The sequence below is a fragment of the Canis lupus genome, chromosome 3 (genome assembly GCF_048164855.1).
Source record: "Canis lupus baileyi chromosome 3, mCanLup2.hap1, whole genome shotgun sequence".
Lineage (NCBI taxonomy): Eukaryota > Metazoa > Chordata > Mammalia > Carnivora > Canidae > Canis > Canis lupus.
Window position 1 is genome coordinate 21,562,932 of NC_132840.1, and position 22,308 is coordinate 21,585,239.

Sequence of the window (22,308 nt, forward strand, 5' to 3'; positions counted from 1 at the left end):
TCTGGGTGCCTGCATTTTGATGTCATAATTGTCAGGCGGCCAGAGCTGTGTCCCCGCCCGCCCTCAGCAGAGGACCCCCCAGGAGCCCAGCATCTGGCCTGCAGCCTGCGGGAGCTCAGCTGAGCATGCTTGGAACACACTCTGGAAACTTCTCACCAAACTCTGCTCTGGAGTTCCTAACCCTCCCCACCCCGTTTGGTGAGATTGTTCCGAGTGCGTTGGGCGGACCTTCTCAGCACTCATATGTAGAAAGCATTTCTCTGGGTGGCAGGAGAAGTGTCCCCCCTCACTGGCTTCCCTGAACCATGTGGGTCTTTTGGAACTTGTGCCAAATCCACCTCCTGGTGGCTTCACCCCAGCCAGGCCCACAGTCTGGAACTCCTTGGGGGGCTCTGCACTGGTGGCCTGCCAGCTCTCTGGTTCCAGGGGAGAGTGGCCTCTGCCTTTCTGGGGCATTCTGGGAAACTCTGGGGCCCTGCAGGGAGCCTCAGGGGACATTGCCTAGGAGACGTGTATATGTGGGCTTGACATAGAAGGGGGCACCTTTGCTGTGAACTGTTTATCGGAGGGTACCAGCAAGGATGGAGGGGTCGGTCTGTCCAGCAGGGTTTCACTGAGCCCTGAGCCCCTGCTACGGGCTAGATGCTACGGAATGAGAGAAGCAGGACACACGGGCTGAAGGACCATGATTGGGGCAGCCAGAGGGTACGAATGCTGTGACTTACCCACTCCTCTGAGATGAACACATTATTGTTTTACTTATCACTGTGCCAGAAAGAATGCTGCCCCCGAGGCCGACGCTCCACCCACTGTAAGCTTCCTCCTGATTGCAGAGAGGTTACAGTGAAAAACAGAGTCTGGGCCTTCAGGGCAGTGAGATGCTGGGACGTGCGTATGATGATGATGATGATGATGATCAGAAGTAGCAGTGACAGCTGCCACATATTAGATGATGGATGAGACAGTCTCTTACCCTGTGCATGGGACTCTAACAGGGGAGTGAGGGAAGTTGGCACTCCTCTTTCCTGCTGGGCCCCGTCGGGGGTCCCACTCAGCCAGGACCCAGGCCCTCATTGGGTTCCATGCAACGACACAGCCACACTCAGGACCAGCCGTTAGGGAGCCATGTCCCTTGAGATAGATGCCTCTTGCTTCTGTCACCTCCAGGTCCAGTGCTGGTAGCAGGGAGCAGTTTCGCTGACAGGCTGGCTCTGTGGCATCCAGGTGCCCAGGGCTCTGGGGCGTCACAGAATTCCTCGTGATTCTGGCTGCGGTGGCACCAGGGCCCTAATCAAGCAGAACACGGCGTCAGCAGAAGCTGGCAGCTGCATGGCTCAGGGGCCCTGGCTGGTGGCGGGAGGGGGCAGGAGCAGGGCTAGGCTGTGCCCCTCTGCCTCCCCACCGCCCTGCAGACCTGGGAACCTTTCTGCTCGGGGGAGAGAGAGAGACAAGGACAGGAGACACTTGCCTCCCAGATTTTTCCCCTTCTGAAGGGCTTCTCTGCTCTGACTCATCTGCCCCTCCCGGCCATCCATACGGAAGGGGTGATGTAAGTACTGCATCACCCCTCTGGTACCGATGGGGAAACCGAGGCTGCAGGTGGGGTCATGCTGGTCTGTTCTCGGTAGGTGGGTGGTGCAGTTTGGCTAGGTGCTCTGAAGTCACACCACCCCCACCCCTGCCCACCATGTGGTCCCTCTCTGAGCCTCAGGCCCCTCACCCATATACAAGGACAGTCTTAGGACCTTCCTCATAGGGACATAAGCAGGCAGAGTCCCTAGTGGAGGGCCTGGCAAGCAGTCAAAACTCCAGAAGTGGTGACTAGCTACTGGGAGCAGAGGAAGCAGAAGAGGAAGGGATCTGAGGCCCCGCTGACAGCCCTGGCCTCAAGGGCCCATGGAATGAACATGCCCTGTGCCCCTTGCCCTCGGAAAGCCATTGGGCCATGCATATCCTGCATCAGGAACTCCTGATTAATCTCCCATGAACCTTGGTGCCGACTGTGGAGAATCCAGGCCCTGTTCAGGATGACCATCGCCACCATGCTGTGGCCTTTTGTCTAAGAGGAGGGAGGGTGGGGGATGGGAGACCTGGAAGTAGAGCCTGGAGCACCTGGGATCTGAGCTCCCTTCACTCCTCCCTGGGATCCCACTGCCCCTCCTCCGAGAGATGAAGGGGACATGTAGACGGATGGTGGATGGTCCTTTCTGGACTCCTGGACCCGAGAACACCCACGTTGGCATTTGGTGGCAGTCAGCAGGTACATGCCACCTGACTACCTGTCTGTCTGTGCATAGGGCCTGTGTCCTCAGCTGTATACAGGAATTATGGTAGTGTATGTGTCACAGGGCTCAGTACGTAGTACATTCTCAATAAATGTTGGCTCTTAACTATTTTTATCATTTGTCATTCAGTTTCTCCCCCAGTCCTCTGCATTCCAGAGAGCTGAGCTGTGGACCTCAAACACGCAGGGGTCTGGACTCTGTTAGTGGAATGAGGTGAGCTGGGAGGGGCCGCGTGGGGGGTCAGGCCCCAGGAAGAGGGACACTCCAGAGTTGAGGCAGAAGAATTTACAAAGACCCTCCATTCTCACATGCATGTCTTAACCCTCAAATCTCCGTGCAAAATCTGATGCATCCATTCATTTTTCTAGGCAGAGGATCAGTAACTCATCAGACTCTGACCGGGTTACGTGGTTCCCAAAAGGTAAGGAGCCACTGTTAACAGGTTCACTGACCTGTATACATGCTTGAAAGCACCATGTACACGAGCTGGCTCTTTGTTATTCCTTGAAATCACCCCACTTGTTCCCACCATCATGTCTTGACATCCTGAGCAGCACCATGGCTGGCAGAAGCAGCGTTGGCAAGATCAAAGTGTTAGAGAAGACAGGAGCTGGGGGAGTGGGAAGGACAACGAAGATAGTGTTATGTATATGTCCCTGAAAACCGCTGTAAATAAAAGTTCTAGGAGACATCTCTGCCAAACCAAACCAGCTTTGCCCACATTTAAAAACCAGCTCTAGTTGAGAACCTTTTCCTAAATTATGTTCTTCAGTGGGTAAGAGCCTTGGCCACCATCTCGGTGTGCTGAGAGAGAATTCTCCCGTGAGCTTTATTTCTTCCTGACACTGTTCTGGTAATTAATGTTTTTCGAGGAGGAACTTATCCGTTTTATCCAGGTAGTTGAGTTAATTGGCATCACTGCTGTATAATATTCCCTTAGTGTTTTTCTAATGTCTGTAAGTTCTGTAGTGATGTCCCCTCTTTCTTTGGTGATATGGGTAGTGGGTACCTTCTCTCTTTCTTCTTGATCCATCTGGCTAGAGGTTTATCACTTGGCTTGACCTCCTAAAAGGTTTATGTTTAAGAGACTGTGCCTTTTTAAAGTTTTTTAACCAGCCCATTTGGCCTTGAAATGTAATGTCTTTTGTGCTTTGCAGCCTCTCCTGCTCTATTTTTGCAAGTCTAGATGAAATGTTCATGAGACCACTAGGCTTTTTCCAGATTATTAGTGCTTACGGGAACATTTTGCACGCCCGATCTCCTCTCTCTGTGTTGAGTCAGTGGAAGTGAGAGTGATTTCTGTCTATCATCCTGCCCTTGTGACCTCCGTGGTAGTCAAAGTGGTGTGTCCTTTTGCCTGAGGACACTTTATCCAGCCTTGCATAAGTAAGAAAGATACTAGACATAAATGATTGTTAATGCAGGAGAGAAAACTGCCTTATCTTAGAGCCACAGATTGTGAAGGATTGCCGGCTCTCTCTTCTGTGTTAATGGCTCTCTTATTTGGAGCATAGGCACCTAATAACATCTATGTTTCATTTTTTACTATACAAAGTATTCACTGTTAAAAAGATTTGTGTCCTCCCATGTTATAAAGTATATTTTATCTGTCACACAGATAAAATTTGCTACAAAGTATACTTAATCGTAGCCGTGATTGAAACCTCCATTTCTTTTGTCTTTGCATTTATGGCAAATCTCCGACTGCCTCTTCAGAATCCTAGAACTGGGAGGAGGCTTAGTGATTCTGGAGTGCAACAGCCTCACTTTGTCAAAGACTCAGAGGCGGAGGCATGGGGGGGGGGGGTTGGAACTGGCCCGTGAACATGGGGCCTGTCAGAAGCTGAGGCAGGTTACTGGCGCCCTAGAACATCTCCACTGCATCAGCCAAGGCTCTCCCCTGGCGACGGGTATCTTGCTATGTTTGCATTTGTCATTTGAGGGGCCATGGGATCCCCAGCCCTGGGTACAAAGGAGACACACCTGGAGGTGTGGCCAGATGGCAAACAGCATGCTTCTACGAACCTCTCGTCACTCCATCTCTGGGGTCACCTTGTGTCCCCTCAGAGCCATGGGGGTGTTTTCTTTAGGAGTTGCATTCTATTTATGTATTTATTTTTAAGAGGAGGGAAGGGAGAGAGAATTTTAAGTAGACTGCATGCCCAGTGCAGAGCCTGATGCGGGGCTCGATCTCATAACCCTGAGATCATGACCTGAACTGAAATTAAGAGTTGGATGCTTAATCAACTGAGCCATCCAGGCACCCCTGCCCTTTGTTGTTGTTGTTTTTTTTTTAATTTTAATATTTATTTATTCGTGAGAGACACACAGAGAGAGGTAGACACATAGGCAGAGGCAGAAGCAGGCTCCTCTCAGGAAGCCCAATGTAGGACTCGATCCCCAGATTGGGATCATGCCCTGAGCTGAAGGCAGACGCTCCACCACTGAGCCACCCAGGTGTTCCCCTGCCCTTTATTTTTAAAAGAATTTAACAGCAGTTTTATTGAGATATGATTTTCATACTATAAAATTTACCCTTTTAAAGCATGTGATCCAGCGGTTTTATTGTACTCACAGCATTGGGCAACCATCACCACTGCCTAATTGTAGAACATTTTTCATCACCCTCGAAAGACAACCCCCACACTCCCCTCCTCCAGGTCCCTGGCAACCACCACCCCCTCTCTCTCTGGATGTGCCTGTTTTGGGCACTTTATGTGGATGGCACCATACAACATGTGGCCTTTTGTGTCTGGCCTCTTTAGCTTAGCAAAGTGTTGTCAGGGTCCCTCCCTGGTGTAACAGGTGTCGGCACCTTGAGCCCTGGTACCACTGAGTGATACTCCAGCATGTGGCTGTGCTGCATCTCTGGTCCACTCATCTATCGGGGGGCGTTTAGAGGATCTTTGCCTTTTGGCTTTGGTGATTGATGCGGCTGTGAACATTCACATCCGGGTTTTCATGTGAATGTATTTTTTTTTCCTTGGGTGTATACCTAGGAGTGGAATTGCCAAGTCCGATCATAACTCTGTTTAACCATCTAGGGAACTGCCAGGCTCTTCTGAGGGGCTGCAAAGGTTCTGCTTCCCACCAACAATGTGCGGGGTTCTTATGTATGACTTGCTTTTAAATGAGGAGTGGGGTAAGTGGGCAGGATGCACTTACTTATTTACCAGTACACATTCAATAAATATGAAAATTCCTTCCCATTCCTTTGCTTTCCTATCAAAAGAGGATTTTAATACCTTTTAAAAAAATTTTTAAGTAACAGGACAGATCCCAGCTCTAGCACTTACTGTGTGGTCTTGAGCAAGTCACTTACCTTCTCTGTGCTTTACTTGCTTCATCTGTAAAACATTTGTGATTAGATCGGCCTCCAAGAGGGGGTTGGGTGGATTAAGGCGTGTGAAGCGCTCAGCGTTGTCTCTGGCAATAAGTGCCATTATTTTTACATGATGATTATGTCATGGCTGGAGGGATTGTGGGACATCTGTCCGCAGGGGAATCAAGAAGTTTTTGCCCAGCCCAGCCTCGGCTCAGAGGCAGCCACTGTCCCCACTGTCAGGATTGCCTCCTGGGCTCGGTTAGCACATTTCTTTCTACCAAGTTGAGCTGAACCACTACATACAGTGGTATGTCCTGCTCTTGCTCACTTAATGTCCTGATGTAAGCGCTTCCCAAAGTTGTTATAAGCATCATTTTAGTATCTGTGCGATAGATCCCAAGGGGAGGGGCCGTGGCTTAGTGCCCCCCACCGTCTGGCCCCCGGCGATCGTCAGAGGGAGTGGAGCCCCTGGTGCTGCCGCCGTGACTATGGTCTGAGGGCCTGGAAGGACCTAGACCCTGAAGTTCCCAGAGCAGGTGGGTGTGGGTGGGAACATGCATGGGGAGGTGCCCAAGAAGAGGGGGGCAGTGGGGATCTAGGGCGGCATACCTGGCGGTCTCAGGCTTTGCCTGAAGCCTGACACGTTCTGTGCTGAAAACTCAGGCAGCAGAGCCAGAAAGGAAGTGATTAAAGGCCCCCGTGATTCAGTAACCCAGAGCTTCCAGCCTTTTTCTGTCTGCGCAGGCTGGTGCGTGCACACATGCTACTGTCGCTGGGACCACACCGTGCCCTGTTGTCATGCGTCATTTCCACGTGGGTTGTGACGAATATCTCCTAGTGAGGCTAAGACTGCGGACTGTGGAGCAAGATGCTGGGGTTCAGCTGTGGGCTGTGCCTCTGCCTAGCTGTGTGTTCTGGGGCTAGTTACATCACCTCTCTGTGCCAGTTTCCCGATCTGTCAAGTGGGATCATAGCAGTGTTCCCATGGAAGCTTGCGCCGACTAGAACGTGTCAGAGCAGCATGCGAGCGGTTACCCAGAGTCCTCTGGGCTTGTAGCATCCCAGGAGGAGAGGAGTTGTAGTGGCTCTGCAGTGATCCCCGGTCATCTGCTTCTGGACACCCAGGTCATTTGTGGCTTGCACAGATGTGGACTGCTGTGCAGTAAGGCTTCTTGAACCTCCTGTGGCCCTTGAGGACCCCCACCCTGGGCCTGTCCCCTGCCCTTTGGTTCATACTGGCTGACCCCACCTTGCCTCCTCAGGCAGCCGGGGCAGGGGGCCTCCTGGCCTCCCTGCTCCCTGCTCGCCGTGCAGTGCAGTGAGTGGCCAGAGGGGCGTGAGACCGGGAGGGGAACATTTTCTTTGGCAGCCTCTGAGTGGCTTCCCCGGACGGCTGTGTGTCAGACAGGATCATCCGGGCGGGAGCAGGCAGGGGTGGGGGCGGCCTGTCTCGCACCTGGGCCTCCGCTGGAAGCCGCCTCCGCCTTCTGGGAAGGAGGTGGGATCTGAATAAATGCCTTCCCAAACGAGAATGGTTCTGCCTCTCTGCCGCCTGCTGCCCACCTGCCTCTGGCTGCCTGGCTTTCTGCTCCCCGGCAGCTGCCAGCTCTTGACAAAGCCCCGCTGCTGAGAGACCCCGGGAGCCCTCCGGTGGTGGTGGCCCCGTGAACCAGCTCTGAGGCCTGCGTTTCTCCGGGCCGTTGAGACTTTAATCAAAACAGCAAGGAAAAACGATTGAACACCGACTGTGTGCTCCATGTATTTGTCCAGTTACTCCGTTCTTCTCAGTTTGTTTAGTGAACGCCCGCTGTATGGGCAGGCATCCCAGAGGGAATGACGAACACACCGTCTTGTTGAATATCTGTGGTGGCCCCATGCTATAGGCATTAGCCTGCTTCGTTTTAAAGAACTTATTTTGAGCAGCACCTGGTGGCTCAGCGGTTGAGCACCTGCCGTCAGCCCAGGGTGTGATCCTGGAGACCTGGGATCGAGTCCCCCATCAGGCTCCCCGCATGGAGCCTGCTTCTCCCTCTGCCTGTGTCTCCACCTCTCTCTGTGCATCTCTCATGAATAAGTAAGTAAAATCTTGGGGGGAAAAAAACTTATTTTGAGATCATTGTGGATTTACATATGGTTGTGAGGAAGAATGGAGAGATCTTGTGCGCACTTCACCTCATTTCCCCCGGTGGTAACATCTTGCACAACTGTAGCGCAATTTCACCAACAGGATATTGACCTTGACACAATCCACCGAGCTTGTCCAGATCTCCCCGATTCACATGTACTTTTATGTGGGTCTCTGTGTGTGTGTTGTCTCTGTGAGTGTGTGTGGGTCTGTGTGGCCTGTTTCATTTCACAGGGACGAAAGTGAAGCTCGGGTCAAGGCCTTGCCCAGGACCGGTCAGCGGGGGTCAGCAGAGCTGGGCTCCATGTCCAGGCGTTCTGACTCCACGTCCTTGAATTATTCTAGGGGGAAAAAGGTCACATTTACTCTTTGCTGCTGTTCATAGACTCGGTAACCTCACTGGTCTCTGCTGCAGCTGTGAGCTGAAAACCTGGGCAGGCTAGAATCACGACGTGTTGGTACTGAGCTGCTGGCTTCTCTGTTTCACAGACAAGACAACTGAGACTCAGAGAAGTTGACAGTTTGCCAAGTGTCATTACCCAGCTAGCTGCTCAGGGGCTGGTCTTCGTCTCTTCCCTCCAGGTCCACATGTGGGAGTAACCCTAATGAACTTTTTTTCCAAGAGGAGAAAAAACAGAATTCTTGTTAATCACAAGTGCCAGGCTCAGGATTCAGATCAGTTATCAGGAAGAGAGCAGGGGACATTTGGGAAGCTTTCTGGGCAGGAGGTGCCTCTGGAAGTGTACGAGGTGACGAGGTGACGTCAGACACTTACCATGCCCCCATGTGTGTGCCAAGGAACACTAATGACTCAGGTATTGAGGTGACTTTTTTTTCCTTACTTACCTGTTTGGGAACAGTATATTAAATCTAGGGCAGCCCGGGTGGCTCAGGGGTTCAGTGCCACCTTTGGCCCAGGGCATGATCCTGGAGACCCGGGATCGAGTCCCGCATCCAGCTCCCTGCATGGAGCCTGCTTCTCCCTCTGCCTGTATCTCTGCCTCTCTTTTTGTGTCTGTCATGAATAAATAAATAAAATCTTTAAAAAAGAAAGAAAAAGAAAGAAAGAAAAGGAAGAAAAGGAAGAAAGAAAAGAAAAGAAAAAAGAAAAGAAAGAAATCTATACTGGGTTGTGTGCTGCAGGACTTATCAGTGCCTTTTAGCGCTCTGATGTTCACTCTGACCCTCCAGGTAGAGGACAGATTGCCTTTCTGCATAGCATATTTCAGGAACTGCTTGATGAGACAGTCTCCAGCCTGAGATTCCGAGTGGCCTGGTCTTGGGGTCAGCAGCTCTCAGATGAACGTGGAGGCTCTTTCTCAGCACGGGAAACACTTAAGCAGTGATGTGACACATGGGAAGTGGGGTGCAGATCTGTCCCCCGCTCGTGATCACAGCCATGTGCTTTTGCCTGTGTGCCTGTGTGGACAAGGAGGGGAAGTCAGCTGTCCTAGGTTGACAGAATTTCAGGTGATTTATTATTTTTAATATAAGATTTTTCTTTCTTAAACCAACAAAGGAGGTTGGGCTTCATTCACTGGGGCAATAAAAAGCCATTGTGTGTTTGAAGCAAGGGTTGAAGGCGACCTAACAAAAGCGGTTTTAAGAGAAGGATTTTTCTGTGTGGCGTTGGGCAGGCAGGCTGGGAGCAGGGGGGGACAGGCAGGGGCTGCTGGGAGCTGGCTGCCGTGGGCCCAGCCTGGGCATGAGTGGCGGCCGAGAAGGCAGAGCTGGATGCAGTTTCATGGCTTCGTGGTTTCCGAGGCCCAGAGAGGTTATGTCACTTGCCTTGAGTCACACAGCTGATGGTCTCCCGACCCGGGACTTGGACGCAGCTCTGGGATTTCAGAGTCTTGGAACATTGCCACGTGGCGCATAGCTGTCTTCATCTGCATTACATTTTCACCAGCATTCGGGGTATGTACTGCTAATCTACACTCTGGAAAACAAGACTCGTCTGTGTGTGTATGTGAGAGAGCGAGCGAGCGAGCGAGAGGTGGGGGTGGGAGGGAGAACCAGCATGTCCACTGCAGCGTGACCCTGTGAATTTCTCCCTGGCAGAGAACATCCAGGGTGTCCCCGGCCCCTGCAGCGCCCCGAACATCATGGGAAGGACAGAGACACTGAGATTCTCTGCTCCGTTCTAAGAGTTAGCTGCTTTCTGGTCACTTCTGGTCACTTTTGGTCTGTAGGCCCTTGTTGGATGCAGTGTGCTGTCACTAGCCACCACGGATTGCACCTCTGCATGAAACACGTGGATATTCACGGCCAGTGTGGAAGGAGCCGAGTATGCAGATAGCCGCCAGGCCAGGCAGGCTTCACTGCCAAATGAGCGAAGAACACTTTTGGTTTCCAGAATGCTCAGACTCGGGGGCTCTGGGGAAAGGTTTGGGGATCAGTGTTGTGATCGCCTCGACTCAGCAGATGCTCATGAATTGCGCAGTCCTGGGCACAGGAGAATCTCAATTTCAGTGACCAGGAGAGAGCATCTCTCTCCTGGACATTTCCACGATTGAGAAACGTGGGGAAGGACAGCATCCGATTGTAAACATAGGCAGCGGCAGGGGTCAGGTAACAGCAAGGAAGGTGCTAGATTTGTTATTCGTGTACCCCTGCATTGTGCGACTGCAGTGCGTGTGTGTTCCTTCTTATGTTTTAGGGGAGAAAATGGTCCCCAGGGTGCCTGAGACTAAACCCCTCCTCCCCCGCCCCCTGGTTGCTGGCAGCAGGCCTGCCTGGACCTTGAGCAGCTACATAAATTCATCCAGCAGCGTGTCACAGTCCTGCACCAACGCTCCCCAATAGCACTGAGAGGGAGTCCTGGAGGCCGCGTGTTTAGACGGGGTGGGACCTGCTGGAATTCGCATTCCCTAATTCAGAAGCTAAATGGATCTTTTATTAAGATCAGCAAAATCCATTTTTAACTGCATTGGAAGGTCACCCTTTGCTGAGGGTGACTGTGTGTCCACGGCCCTTGAGGACCAGCCACCAGCCTTGGAGTGGGCCACAGTGTGTTGGAGGCCCCAAAACCCCAGCACAGGACCCACCAGCCATCTGGTGCCCCTGGGCCAGCAACTTAATTCCTGCAGGGTCACTTGAGGAATTGGACGTGATTCATCCATCCATCAACCGTCTCTCGAGCACTGACTATGTGCCAAACATAGGGGAGAAGACCTGGTCCCAAGGAGCGCAGAGCCTGGCGGGAAGGCTGGGCAGATGGACGGAAGATTCCCAGATAGGAGAATGAGTGCTGGGCTGGGGTCAGTGTTCGGCAGAAAGACTGTGGGAACACAGTAAGGCCCCCCGTTTCCTTGGGGTGGGGCAGGCCAGGATTTGTAGCTCTCACATCCTGCATCTGTATCCTAGTTTAGGGCCAAAGACCCAGGAGAAGTCAGCACACCAAGTTGTAGTTCTAGAAGATGAATGATGAGAGCTCTATTCCTCTCTAGCTGCCCGTGGTCACAAGAGTGTCAGCCCCTCGGCAGAGCTAGAGTAAATATCTCTGTACGCCGGGTTATTTGGCAGTTCTCCCAGGATCAAGGCCATGTGTCACCCAGGTTGGGAAACTGGTCCTGGTGTCACCTGTTCCGTGCCACCTTGGAGCTGAGGGCCCGGGGGATGGGGCTGTGTGCAGGCCACACAGCTGGCCCCAGGCTGGCCCTCAGTCTGCTGTAGCCACGTTGGTCTGAGCAGAGCAGAAGGCAGCATGATTGTCTGAAAGCGTGTTTCTACTGTGCTTTTGATGTGTGCCGAGTGTATAGAGCACCTTCTAGATGCAGTCAATGACCAACAGAACATGTGTTCTCTAAGAAGGCATCTGTGCTTACCTCCTGCCGAGGGTACCTTTGTGCCTGGGGACCACTTAGGTGCTGGGATGCTCAGCTGTGGCCCTCAGGGTCCTCGCTCTGGGGGCGGGGGTCTGCCTGCAGGGAGGCCGGAGGAGGGAAGCCCTGGTGGCCTGGGCCTGTAGCCTCTAGTCCCCTCCGTCCCTCCTCTCAGCTGTAACCCTCAGGCCCACAGAACATGTAGGAAAGGAGCCCACACGTCCCTTGATATGAAAGAAAAGAAGGCTCTGTGTCTGCGGGCCGCATGAATGGATGGGTGCGTGGCCAGCCAAGTGCACAGGGTGTGCTCTTTCAGCAAACATTTTCTAAGGGCCAGCTGGGGGCAGGCGCTGTCCCGGGCCTATGGGAGGGGGGTGCCCATGGCCATGGACGACCCAGACCAGAGTCTCTGCTGGCTAGGAGCTCACCTTGTAGCCAAGGAGACAGGCAAAAAAAAGCGGATGAGCAGAACGTAGGGCAGGCATGTCGGATGGTGGCCTGGGGAAGAGGTGGCCCAGGGTCCTGCCAGCCAGAGGCTTGGCCTGGGGAGGAGCGCCGACTGCTCCCCCTGTAGGAGGACGGCTACTTTGGAGGTGCTGTGTACTTCCCCAGGCAACCCTGGTCGCCCCTGTTTGATTCTGAGGAGCATTGCCCAGAACCCTCCATCCCTACCTCCCAGTGCACCCCTGCCCTAGCTCCGTGCTCTCTGGTCTTGGGTCCCATCCCTGCCATCCTGGCCAGGCCTCCCCTGTGTTGAGCCGGGGCGTGGGGCTCCTCCCGTCCCCCCTGGTGGGGCCTGTGTGGAGCAGAGCACGGGTCCTGAGAGTCTGTAACAGAGGGTCCTGCTAAGGCATCCTGGCGTAGCTGCAAAAGGAGGCAGAGTTGTTCACCGAAGCTTTATTTCTGTGTAAATATGCGGTGTTTTTTTTTTTTTTTTTTTTTTTTTTTTGTCTGTCAAAAAACATCTTGGGTGGGAACTCAGAGTTTGCGCCTCTCATCATTTTCTCTCTGAAACCTAAGTTTGGGAGCTTGGGATCGGAGAGGATGAAGCAGGGCATTCCGACCAGAGGTCAGGCTTTGGCCACTTAGCCATGTGCCGCAGGGAAGGGTTTTGAGCAGGAGCATGATGTGACCCCGGGGCGATGCTGAGCCCCTAGTGGAGGCCCAGGTGGCATCTGGAGGGTGGTACCCGGGAGAGCAGGGAGGAGGCTACTGAATGAGCCCGAGCATGGACGTGGGGGTAGCATGGATGGCCACCGGGGGATGGGACGAGCTGGGCTTGGGGACAGGCATCTAGTCCAGGAGACGTGACCACCTGCTCTATCTGACTTTGCCCTGCCCTGCTTTCTCCTAAATAAAAATAGCTGGGGCTGTTAGCCTTCCCTCTGCTGTTTGAGGACAATCCCACCTTCTCCCCTGCCTGTTCCCTGACACCTTGTCACTCTCTTCCTCCCCTTTCCTTCCACCTTCAGATATACTTGGGTCTCATTTTTGTCACTAGCAGGTGCTTGTCCTAATGGGCCAATTTTATCTTTCCACATGAGGCTCCAGGGTCCCTTGGGGCAGGGGCCTCTCGAAAGAACCCTTGGGTGTCTTCCATATGTCCAGTGTCAGGCAGCCGGGCCAACGCCACAGTGATTTACTGTCATCCTATTATAATGGGGATCATTAATATTTGCGGACTGTTTTCCCAAGGGCTTCGTCTCATTGTCCCAGCGGCTGCCCGTACGCTCCGTGTCAGGAGCAGGGAAACAAGGAAACTGCTCAGAGAGGTCATTTGACTCACCCCACATCACACAGCTGTGTGTGGTGGAGGCCAGACCTGAACTCAGGGCCGTGGTCTCTGGGTCCTGAGCTCTGTCCCCTGGGCTGGTGTTCCCAGCTCTGGGCGGCTGGCACTGTCACACAGGGTGACTTCCTTTACGGGACCTTCAGATGGGGCCCTAACCGACAGGGAATCACAGAGAGAGAGAGTTGTATTTTTTGACTCTGGCTTTAGTCTTATTGCAAGGAGATGGCTCAGGGCTGGTGCCTCGTTCAACCTCAGTATTTTTTTTTTCCTGTGGTAGAATGGATGTCACATAAAATTTGCCACAAACTCAGGACATTGTGTTTTAGTTTTCAGACCCTTTTGGATTTCAGAATTGCCGATGAAAAAGGTAGAGAGCTTTAGCGTGAAATCCCTAGACATACTTAGTTACCGTCTGTGGATGGTGAATGATACTAGTTTTTAAAAAATCCTTTCAAAGGTTTTTTAACAAGTGAGTTGATGAGGGGACTCTTGACTGGCTGGGTCGGTAGAGCATGCAAGTCTTGATCTCGAGGTTCTGAGTTTGAGCCCTGTGGTGGGCATAGAGATGACCTAGAAATTATGAAATCTTTTTTAAAACTGAGTTGATGAGAAGGAACATTTCAGGGAAACCATGGTCCCCGGTGGATGTTAGGGGACCAGACCATGCTTGGGGCAGGCAGTATGGGGAGCTGCCCTCCAGGCCTTCCTCCGAGGCCCCTGTACATGACCATTAGCCCCCTGGTCTGCAACATAAGGGAGCCAGATCCCAGAACCGATGCTCCTGCCCACACAGGTGCAGGACCTGGACGGGGGGGACCAGCCAGCTGCCCCTAGTTCCAAAACCTCTCTGCCCCAGTCCCCACTGACTAGCACCTTCTGAGAAAGGGGCCTGAGTGTTGGAGTCGCTGGGAACATTGGACCTCCTGCCAGGTAGCGCTCCAACACCGCAGCCCAAGTGGATATGAAAGGCCTGCTGAGGCCTAGGCCTGGCTCCTGGGGTCAAGGAGTTGCTGCTCGGCTGTGGGGAGCTGGGGGCCCTCAGAGCGGAGCGCTGTGTGGATGAATGGGAGGTGCTGATGCAGGGAAGCAGGCCGACACTTCCCCAGCGGACCCTGGACAGCACGGTAGGTTCCACACCAGGCTGTGGTTCCCAGCAGGTCCCCACCCCGTAGTATCTGTAAATATGTGGGGTGTCTTTAGTTGTCACATAATATGTGGGGCCACCAGCATTCTTAGTGCCCTTCTGTTCACAAGGAGGATTTGCCACTCACCTAGAATCCCTCTCTAGGGAAGCTGTGTGTCCCTTGGAAGGTGGCCGTGGTCCTGGAGGCGACTCCTGGCCACACTGGGATCGCCGTGTGGAGCCTGACAGAAATCCCCTTGTCTGGTTTCACCTGGGTGCTCTCCTTGGAGCCCAGATGTGGTCCACCCAGGCCCAGAGCAGGGCCACGCCTGGCCTGGGGGAGTGGGAGGCTAGGGTTCAGGCCTCGTCCTGCCGCCACCCTGGCGACATGCTGCAGGCTCCTGGCCGTGCCCCAGCTCCTGGGGAGGCAAGCTGGCCAGCCCTGGCCTCCCACTCCCGCCAGCTCCTCCTCCAACGCCCTCAGCCAGAACATCTGTGTGCTCCTGGGGAATGTGGCGCTCAGCCCCAGTCTACCCCAGAGAGGATTTCCCCCCAGATGCTGAGCCCTTGGTCCCATCCAAGGAGTAGGTCCTCAGGACATGAGTTCACATCTGGCTCCTGGGTCTTTCCCAGAGCCCCTGCCTCCTCCCAAGGACTCCCACCCCTCGCCATCTCCCCAGCTGTCCCTCCCAGTGCCCTACTCAAGGCAGCCACCTGGACAGAGCCTCGTGCAGACTGGGCCTTGACCTGTGCGCCCTCTGGGCCTGCAGCTGTGCAAGCAGGAGCGTCAGGCCTGCTCAGGTCTGGGGTGCTGCAGCAGTGGGACACATTTGTGTGCAGGGCCCAGGGGAGTTCAGGGATGGGCCTCTGTGCCCCGGCAGGGGTAGGGCCAGGGCCAGGGCAGCACAGGCACAGGTGAGGGCGGCGAGCAGGGAGCCACCCAGGAGCCACGAGGACTGACCCGGGGCCCCAGGCATGGCTGACCCACGTGGCCTGGGTGACAATGTGGCAAACTCCTGCGGGAAGACCAGGGACTGCCGTGCACGGTCCACACTCCTGCCTCACAGGCCATGTAGGCAGCGGGAAGAAAGGAGGGTCGACCTGAAGCCCCTTGTACTAGAAGGAAACCAGCGAGTGAGGTTTCCTTTTTAAAATGGTTCGTTGAGATGGAATTCATGCACCGTGCCGTCACTCATCCCATACGTGCAGCTCAGTGGCTCTTGGCGTCTCAGAGTCATGCAGCCGCCACCGCGGTCTGTTTTAGGACGTTTTCATCACCGTTAACGGCCACGCTGCTCTCCCCATCCCCAGCCCTAGGGGGACCACTCATCTACTCCCTGCCTCTCTGGGTCTTTCTGTTTTGGATGTTTTATGTGAATAAAGCCGCATCGCCTGTCATTTGTGCCTGGCCTCTTGCACACTTCCAAGGGCCTCCGTGTTGTGGTGTGTGTCAGGTCTTCAGGCCTTTTTTATGGCTGAGTCCTAGTCCATAGTGTGGCTGCATTGCCATCTGACAGCAGCAGGGACGCACTGTGTGCAGGGCCGGGGGAGTTCAGGGAAGGGCCTGTTTCCCCCGGAAGGGGCAGGGAAGCACATTTATCATGTGACAAACGTTTGGGCGGTTGAGGGACATGGACGGTCGTGCACAGTTCATGTGCAGACCTGCATCTTCCTTCTGCTGGGCAGGTACCTGGGATGGATTGGCCGGGTCGTCCAGGGCTGCCCCACTGCTTCTCCACGTTGCTGCCCTGTTTTACGTTCCCACCCACACTACGTCCTCACCAGCACTGGTGACTACTTGTCTTCTTGCTCATTGCCATCCTAGTGGGTATGAAGTGGTGTCTTCTTGTTTAAGGGGTGAGATTTGAATTGTGGTCCTCTTGCCCCTGGAGGCTATACTCTTCCCCACAGGAGATTACCTGTGGTGTCCTCCCTGGGACTCCAGCATCCTCAGCAGCGGGCCAGGCTCCTGTGGAGGGCAGGGTCATGCAGCCCCTGACCCCCTGCAACAGTAGGTCTGCCCCTGTGCCGCCCACACCCAGCCAGCCAGGGGGCTGCTCTCCAGTCACAGCTCCTTCTGGGGTCTTCGGGCTAGGACCTAGGTGGGTGATAGACCACAGGCCAAGTTCTGGCATCCAGACTGTCAAAACCCTCAGCTGGGGCATTCTGGAGAAAAGCCCCTGAATCCCCCAGAATGTTCTAGACAGATGGCTTGCCCAAATCATGAGTCATCAAAGTTCTCATTTGTTGGACATGTGCACATGTCTTCGCTCACTTGATCCTCCACATGGATCCTCCCTCAGAGACGTGAATGCTGTGAATGCCCAGAGAGGTCAGACCACTGGCCCAACGCTGCACAGTAAGGCCAGAACTTGAACCCATGTTTGGCCAATAGGTTCAATCTCTGTCTTGACGGCCTTACCTTTTTCTCACTTTCTTTGGTTTCCTCCAGCCCGTTCGTCCCTGCCCACTGACCTCCTGCCTGGGCAGCTCATAGCGTCCTCTTGACAGCTGTGGGGGTGTCCCTGTGAGCCAGGAGCCATGGGGAGCTCTGAGGAGCAGAGGCCTCACAGCCTGGGAGGGGATTTGAACTGAGCTCCAGGTGATTTTTCTAGATCATTTCTTCATCTACCGATTCGTTCATTTAACAAGTATGGGTTGAGTGTAGTTACATTTCTGGTGACTAAGAAAAGGGGTTTCGTAGAACCAGACACAGCCCCTCCCTCATGGGGCTTCCAGTCTGGTGGCAGAGACAGTGCAAGTCACCAAATCACACAAGTGCAAGCTTGTAGCTGGGGTAAGGAGGGGGACATAGTATGAGGAAGGTAGGTCATGGGGGCCTTTAACCTCGTAGAGGCATCTGGGAGGCTTCCTGGAGGAAGTGACTGCTGATCCAAGGTCTGCGCAATAAGAGGGAGTGGACCTGATATAAGAGGGGAGGGAAGAACTTTCCAGGGAGAGAGCTCCATGTGCAAAGGCTCTGAGGCAGGAGAGAGGCCCATGGTGGGGAGGCTGTGTCTGGAGAGGAGGCTGAGGAGGCAGGCAGGCCTGGAAACACCGTGATGTGAAGGGCTGGGGATCTGATGAAGGGTTTCAGCTGGGAGTGCCATGGCTAGATTTGCCATGTGAGGAGTCCTCGTGGTTCTGGAAGGTACAACCAAAATGAAGCCGCAGGTTTTCAGCCTGGTCTGAACCAGCACCAGGGGCTGCCCCGGGGCAGACAGACCGTGGCTATTCCCTGGGGTTTGTGTGACCACCTGGAAGCCCAGGTGGGCTCTGGGCAAGCTGTAGAAAGCATCTCCCTCCCTTGGCCAAAGCCAGGGGCCCTAGGGAAAGGGCCTCCCCTTCCCACCACCCCCCCCACCCCCCCCACCCCCGCCTGCCCTTCTGCCTGCGGCCTCACCTCTGCCTCAGCTGGGCCTCCCAGTCCTTACCGCGGCTCATTCATTCACAATCTCCGACCGCCTCCTCCAGAAAGGGGGAGGTTTCCAGGCCTGGGAGCAGAGGGCCTGGCCCCTGGCCAGCCCAGCTTGCCTGCCCACCGCCCCCTCCTCAAACGCCCCCACCCTGGCCTGCCCTTTCTTTATGGCAGGCAAAGTGCTAATTCCCAGCGCAGAGAGGTGGGCCAGGGGCTGCGGCCAAGAGAAGAGAGACTGTTTACAGCCTCCGGCGGCTCTTGGCTCCAGCGGTCCGGCGGGCTGGCCTCGCGGTGACATGTTTATTCTCCAGGCCTGCTGCTGGCCCCGGCTCCTGGCAGGGCCCGGCGCAGGGTTCTTGGTGATGGGGATGGGCTGGCGGCTGGGGGGCTGTTGGCGTCCCCGGGCTACTCTCGTCCTCCTATTTTCACATCCAAGGAGGCAAACTGTGCGCCCTAAGCCAGAAGCCTCACCGGACCACTCCCAGGGGACCCTCCGCTGATAAGGGTCCAGGGTCCCACCGGACAGGTCTTCGGGGCCCAGCGGTCTGGTCAGCACTTCAGGGCACCCTCCGCCTGCTGGCCAGGCCGGCCCCAGCCACTCACAGCCTCAGCAGATTCCTGCCGAGAACTGAGCATGGGCCAGGCCTCTGGTGATGGCAGTGAGCAAGATAGATGAGGCCCTGTCCTCTGGGGCGGGCAGCCCAGCTGGGAGGGGCCGGTCGTCCCCTGGCAGGGGGACCTGAGGACCTGGGGATCATTCACAGGCTCCCCTCCCCGCCAAGCCATAAAGCACCTTCCCATTCACGGCGCCCGGCTGGCAGGAATGAGGGAGCCAGCGTCGGAGCCAGACGGTGCTGGGTGGAATCCCGGCTCTGCCACTGATCGGGAGGGGGACCTCAGATGAGTCCCGGTCCCTCTCCCAGCCTCTGCCTTCTCATCCATAAAACGGGAGCAGTGTGCCACTTTACAGCTGACCACACGGGGCTGAGCACTTGTGCACTCGGCATGGCTGTGTGCTGCGCTCTGCTGGGCCTGCGGTGATGAACCAAGGCAGAGGCTTTCAAGGGCAGTGTGTGAAGCAGGGGCAGCTCTCCAGGGGGCCTGGGGTGGGGAAGGACAGAAGTGATTCTGCTGAATGTAGCAGGGATGGGACCTCACTCAAGGAACAACACCTTGTCCCGGCTGGAGTATCCCCATGGGAGGGGGTCTGACTAGGAAGTTCAGGAGGGTTCCAGCTCCGCAGGTCCAGGGGGACCCTCCCCCCACCCTGCAGAGTCCATGTGTGGTATAGAGCATCAGCTGGGGAGTTGGGACCCCTGGATTCTCATCCTTGACCAACCAGACACTTTGGGTGAATCATGCTGCCTTGCCTCAGTTTCCCTGGGGTCCAATCCTGTGGTATCTCAGTGTTCCCTCCAAATCTGGGTTCTTGAGCTCCAGTGGCGAGGGGTCATGCCCTGTGGCTGGGGCCTCATCTCGCAGCATCTCAGCAGATGCTCCAGTACACACCGGGGCCAGCGGCACCATCATCTGGCCATTTCCACCACAAAGACACAAGCAGGTCCCCATACCTGGGCCCAGCACTAACTCTGAGCCCACAGGTCCTTAAAGGCAGCTCTTTGCTCACATGCTGACTCCTTGCTATCCCCTCACTCCTTTGGGTCCTTGCCCCACATGCCACCTGTCCCCTTTCAAATGATTCCATGGGATGCTTTGGGGGCCTCCAGACCTGGAGTCGACAAATTTCTTCTTAAGAGACCAGATGGTAAACATTTTCAGCTTTGTGGGCCAGTCTCTGGGTTCTTGTCCCATATTCTTCTTTCTTTTTTCTTTCTTTACTTACCTATTTAACAAATACTCCTTTAAAAATGTAAAAACTGTTTTCGGCTCTGCCGGTGGGTGGGTTGCAGTTTTCTGTAGCCTGCTGTTGAAGAGCGGGTGGGGTGTGGGCTTAATGCGTGTCAGCCCACATCCAGAGCTCGTGTTTCCTGAGCCCAGCCTGTGGCCTGGGCCTGCTGAGCTGCACACAGACCAGCCCCGTTAATTCTGATGACAATGATGTGCCATAGGCAGTATGACCCTGCTTTACAGATAAGGAGACTTAGACCCAAGGGCGTTAGGGAACCTGCCCACGCTGTTGTAGCTGGTCCAGGCAGTGTCAGGATTTGAACCTAGACCACCAGCATCCTCATCTTTAACCCAATGCCTTGCCACATGGCTGGCTGTTGGCACCTGGCTTCTCTGCCTTCTGACCCTGTCCAATTATTTTGAACATATAGGAAGCCCAGATTCTGTGTTGTGTTCCTGGCTTTTTCTGCATCTCCCTTGGCCTCCAGCTGGCATGCATCCCCTCAACATTTGCCCCCTCCCATCTTCTCCCCTAGCACCTTCACCTGCCCGGAATTAGGAAGATGGCCTCTGGAGTAGCTCAGAGTCCCAGAAACAGCTTCAGCAGCACCTGCTTCTCCAGGGCCAGCCCACAGGTCACACAAGGCAAAGCGGTGTCCCTTCAGCTGCTTGGCCCACATTCTGCAACCCTATATCTGAGCCACGTGGGCTCAGCCATATCATGTGACCTGAGGCGGGGACTCGGAGCCCCAGGCAGGCAGCCCAGACATTGCCTGCAGGGCCTGCCCTGGCAATAGAAGCAGCTGAGGCTGGGAAGGCCCCTGGGAGAGCCTGTCCCTCACCATTGGTCAGGCACCAGGCACAAGAAGTGATGCATTGGCGTCCTGAAGCTGTCAGCCACTGGAGGCTAGTTCTGAACTTTCTAGCTTCCAGGGTTGCTATTAAAAAAAAAAAAAAAAAAAAAAAGTGGGGGGTGGGGAGTTTGGACAAGTAGTTCAAATGACAAAGAACACAAATAAGCATAAAGGGAAACATTTACATGAAAACTATTAAAATATCAGAAAAGCAGTAAGACCTAGCGTTGGTGAAGTAGTAACGATGGCTCATTCCCGTTGCCAGTGGCAGCATGAATCTGAATCATACCATCTTTCCCCAAACCATCTGTTGATAGGTGTCAAGGGCTTTACAAACACTCTAGGGTTTGACCCACCATCCCGTTTCTGAAAACGCATCCTAGAGAAGTAACTTGTAAGAACGGAAACACGGAGATGTTCTTTGCACTGTTTATAATTGTGGGGGAAATTCTAAATGTCCAACAGCCCAATGTGGTTAAGAAGAGTATGGTCTATCCCTGGGGTGGATGTGGCGAGGCACCAGACAGCCATGGCGCTTGCTCCAGGACAGAGATGCTGATGCCCTAATGCCGAATAGAGAGAGGTGGATCACAGAGTCGCACAGGGGCCTTGGCTACAACTGTGAGGAAGCGTGTACGCACACTTTCAGACAAAAGGGAATTTGGAAAGCTGATGTGGCTGTTTTCGGGATGTGATGGGGCCCACCCCCATCACTTGACCACTGTCACCGGGTTGTCTTATTAAATGTGCTCCTTCTGAGACGAGCTGAGGCCGATGTCTGGGCCTTGCTTCTGTCATCTGTGAAATGGGCTGGCACCTTTGAAGCTTCTGGAGGAGGCTGTTTAGCAAGCCCCCTGGGGTTGGTGAGCCCTTGTTCTTCTGCATGGAGCTGGGTCATTGCCATCTCGCCTTGTGAAAGCAGGGGTTGGATAGGGCAGCGAAGATGAAAGGGTCTGTACCAGGAGGCCTGGCGGTCTGGTATTAAGGAGCCATGAGGCTGGCATGGGGTGGCCTGTCCAAGGCCTCACAGCTCTTGCAAGTTGGAGCCGGGTGCCAGCCCAGGCCCTTTGCCCAGCTTCCAGGCTGCCATTTGTGGTAGAGCATTTCAGGCAGGGCCTCCTTCCCGGCAGCTCATGAGACCTTTGAACTCTCGGGTCTCATGGCAACGGGGACCCGAAAGCTTCTGTGCCACCTTGGTGCCAGGGTCGTTTGAAACACGACCCGTTGAGTGGCTTCCGTTTGGTGGAGGAAGCCTGACATAGGCTGAGTTATGTCCCCCTAATTCCTATGGTGAAGTCCTAACTCCCCTGCACCTCCAAATTGTGTCCATATTTGGAAACAGGACCTTTAAAGAGGTGATGAAGTTAAAATGAGGCCATTCGGGTGGGCCCTGATCCATTATGACTGGTGTCCTCGTAAGCCGTTGGGACATAGATACAGAGGGAGGGCCATGCGAGGACACAGGGAGAAGGTGGCGCCTGCAGACCCCAGAGAGAGGCCTCAGGAGGAACCCCCGCCCATGGCAGGGCTTGGACTCCAGCCTGTAGCAGTGTGAGAAATAGAAGCCCCAGCCTGGGGCGTGGTCATGGCCACCCCAGCAATCTAGCACGCTGCCCCAAGGATATCCGTGAGCACCATCCACCTACTCACAGGGTGACAGCTGGGGATGTTCAGCAGCATATGACCAGGGGATGTCTGGGTTTTGTTACCTTAC

General features: G+C 54.6%; 2 protein-coding genes across 9 annotated transcripts in view; both read left to right on the forward strand.

Annotated features, from left to right (window-relative positions):
• The window catches only part of GSE1 (Gse1 coiled-coil protein), a 413,371-nt gene that overhangs the window by 12,403 nt on the left and 378,660 nt on the right, over positions 1–22,308 (forward strand). The gene's annotated exons all lie outside the window — the stretch shown is intronic.
• LOC140629996 (uncharacterized) overlaps positions 21–22,308 on the forward strand; it is a 42,163-nt gene continuing 19,875 nt past the window's right edge. Inside the window, exons 1-3 of one of the 4 annotated variants that reach the window (XR_012027778.1) lie at positions 21–2,260; positions 2,415–2,498; positions 2,654–3,055. Coding sequence is in view for 1 of the 4 variants with exons in the window: in XM_072819496.1 (XP_072675597.1) it covers positions 686–705; positions 2,415–2,498; positions 2,654–2,706 (157 nt within the window). In the remaining 3 variants the exon portion in view is untranslated. Of the gene's footprint in view, positions 2,261–2,414; positions 2,499–2,653; positions 3,056–22,308 lie in introns of those variants that run through there. The other 3 variants (XM_072819496.1, XR_012027779.1, XR_012027780.1) reach the window with 3 other exon arrangements.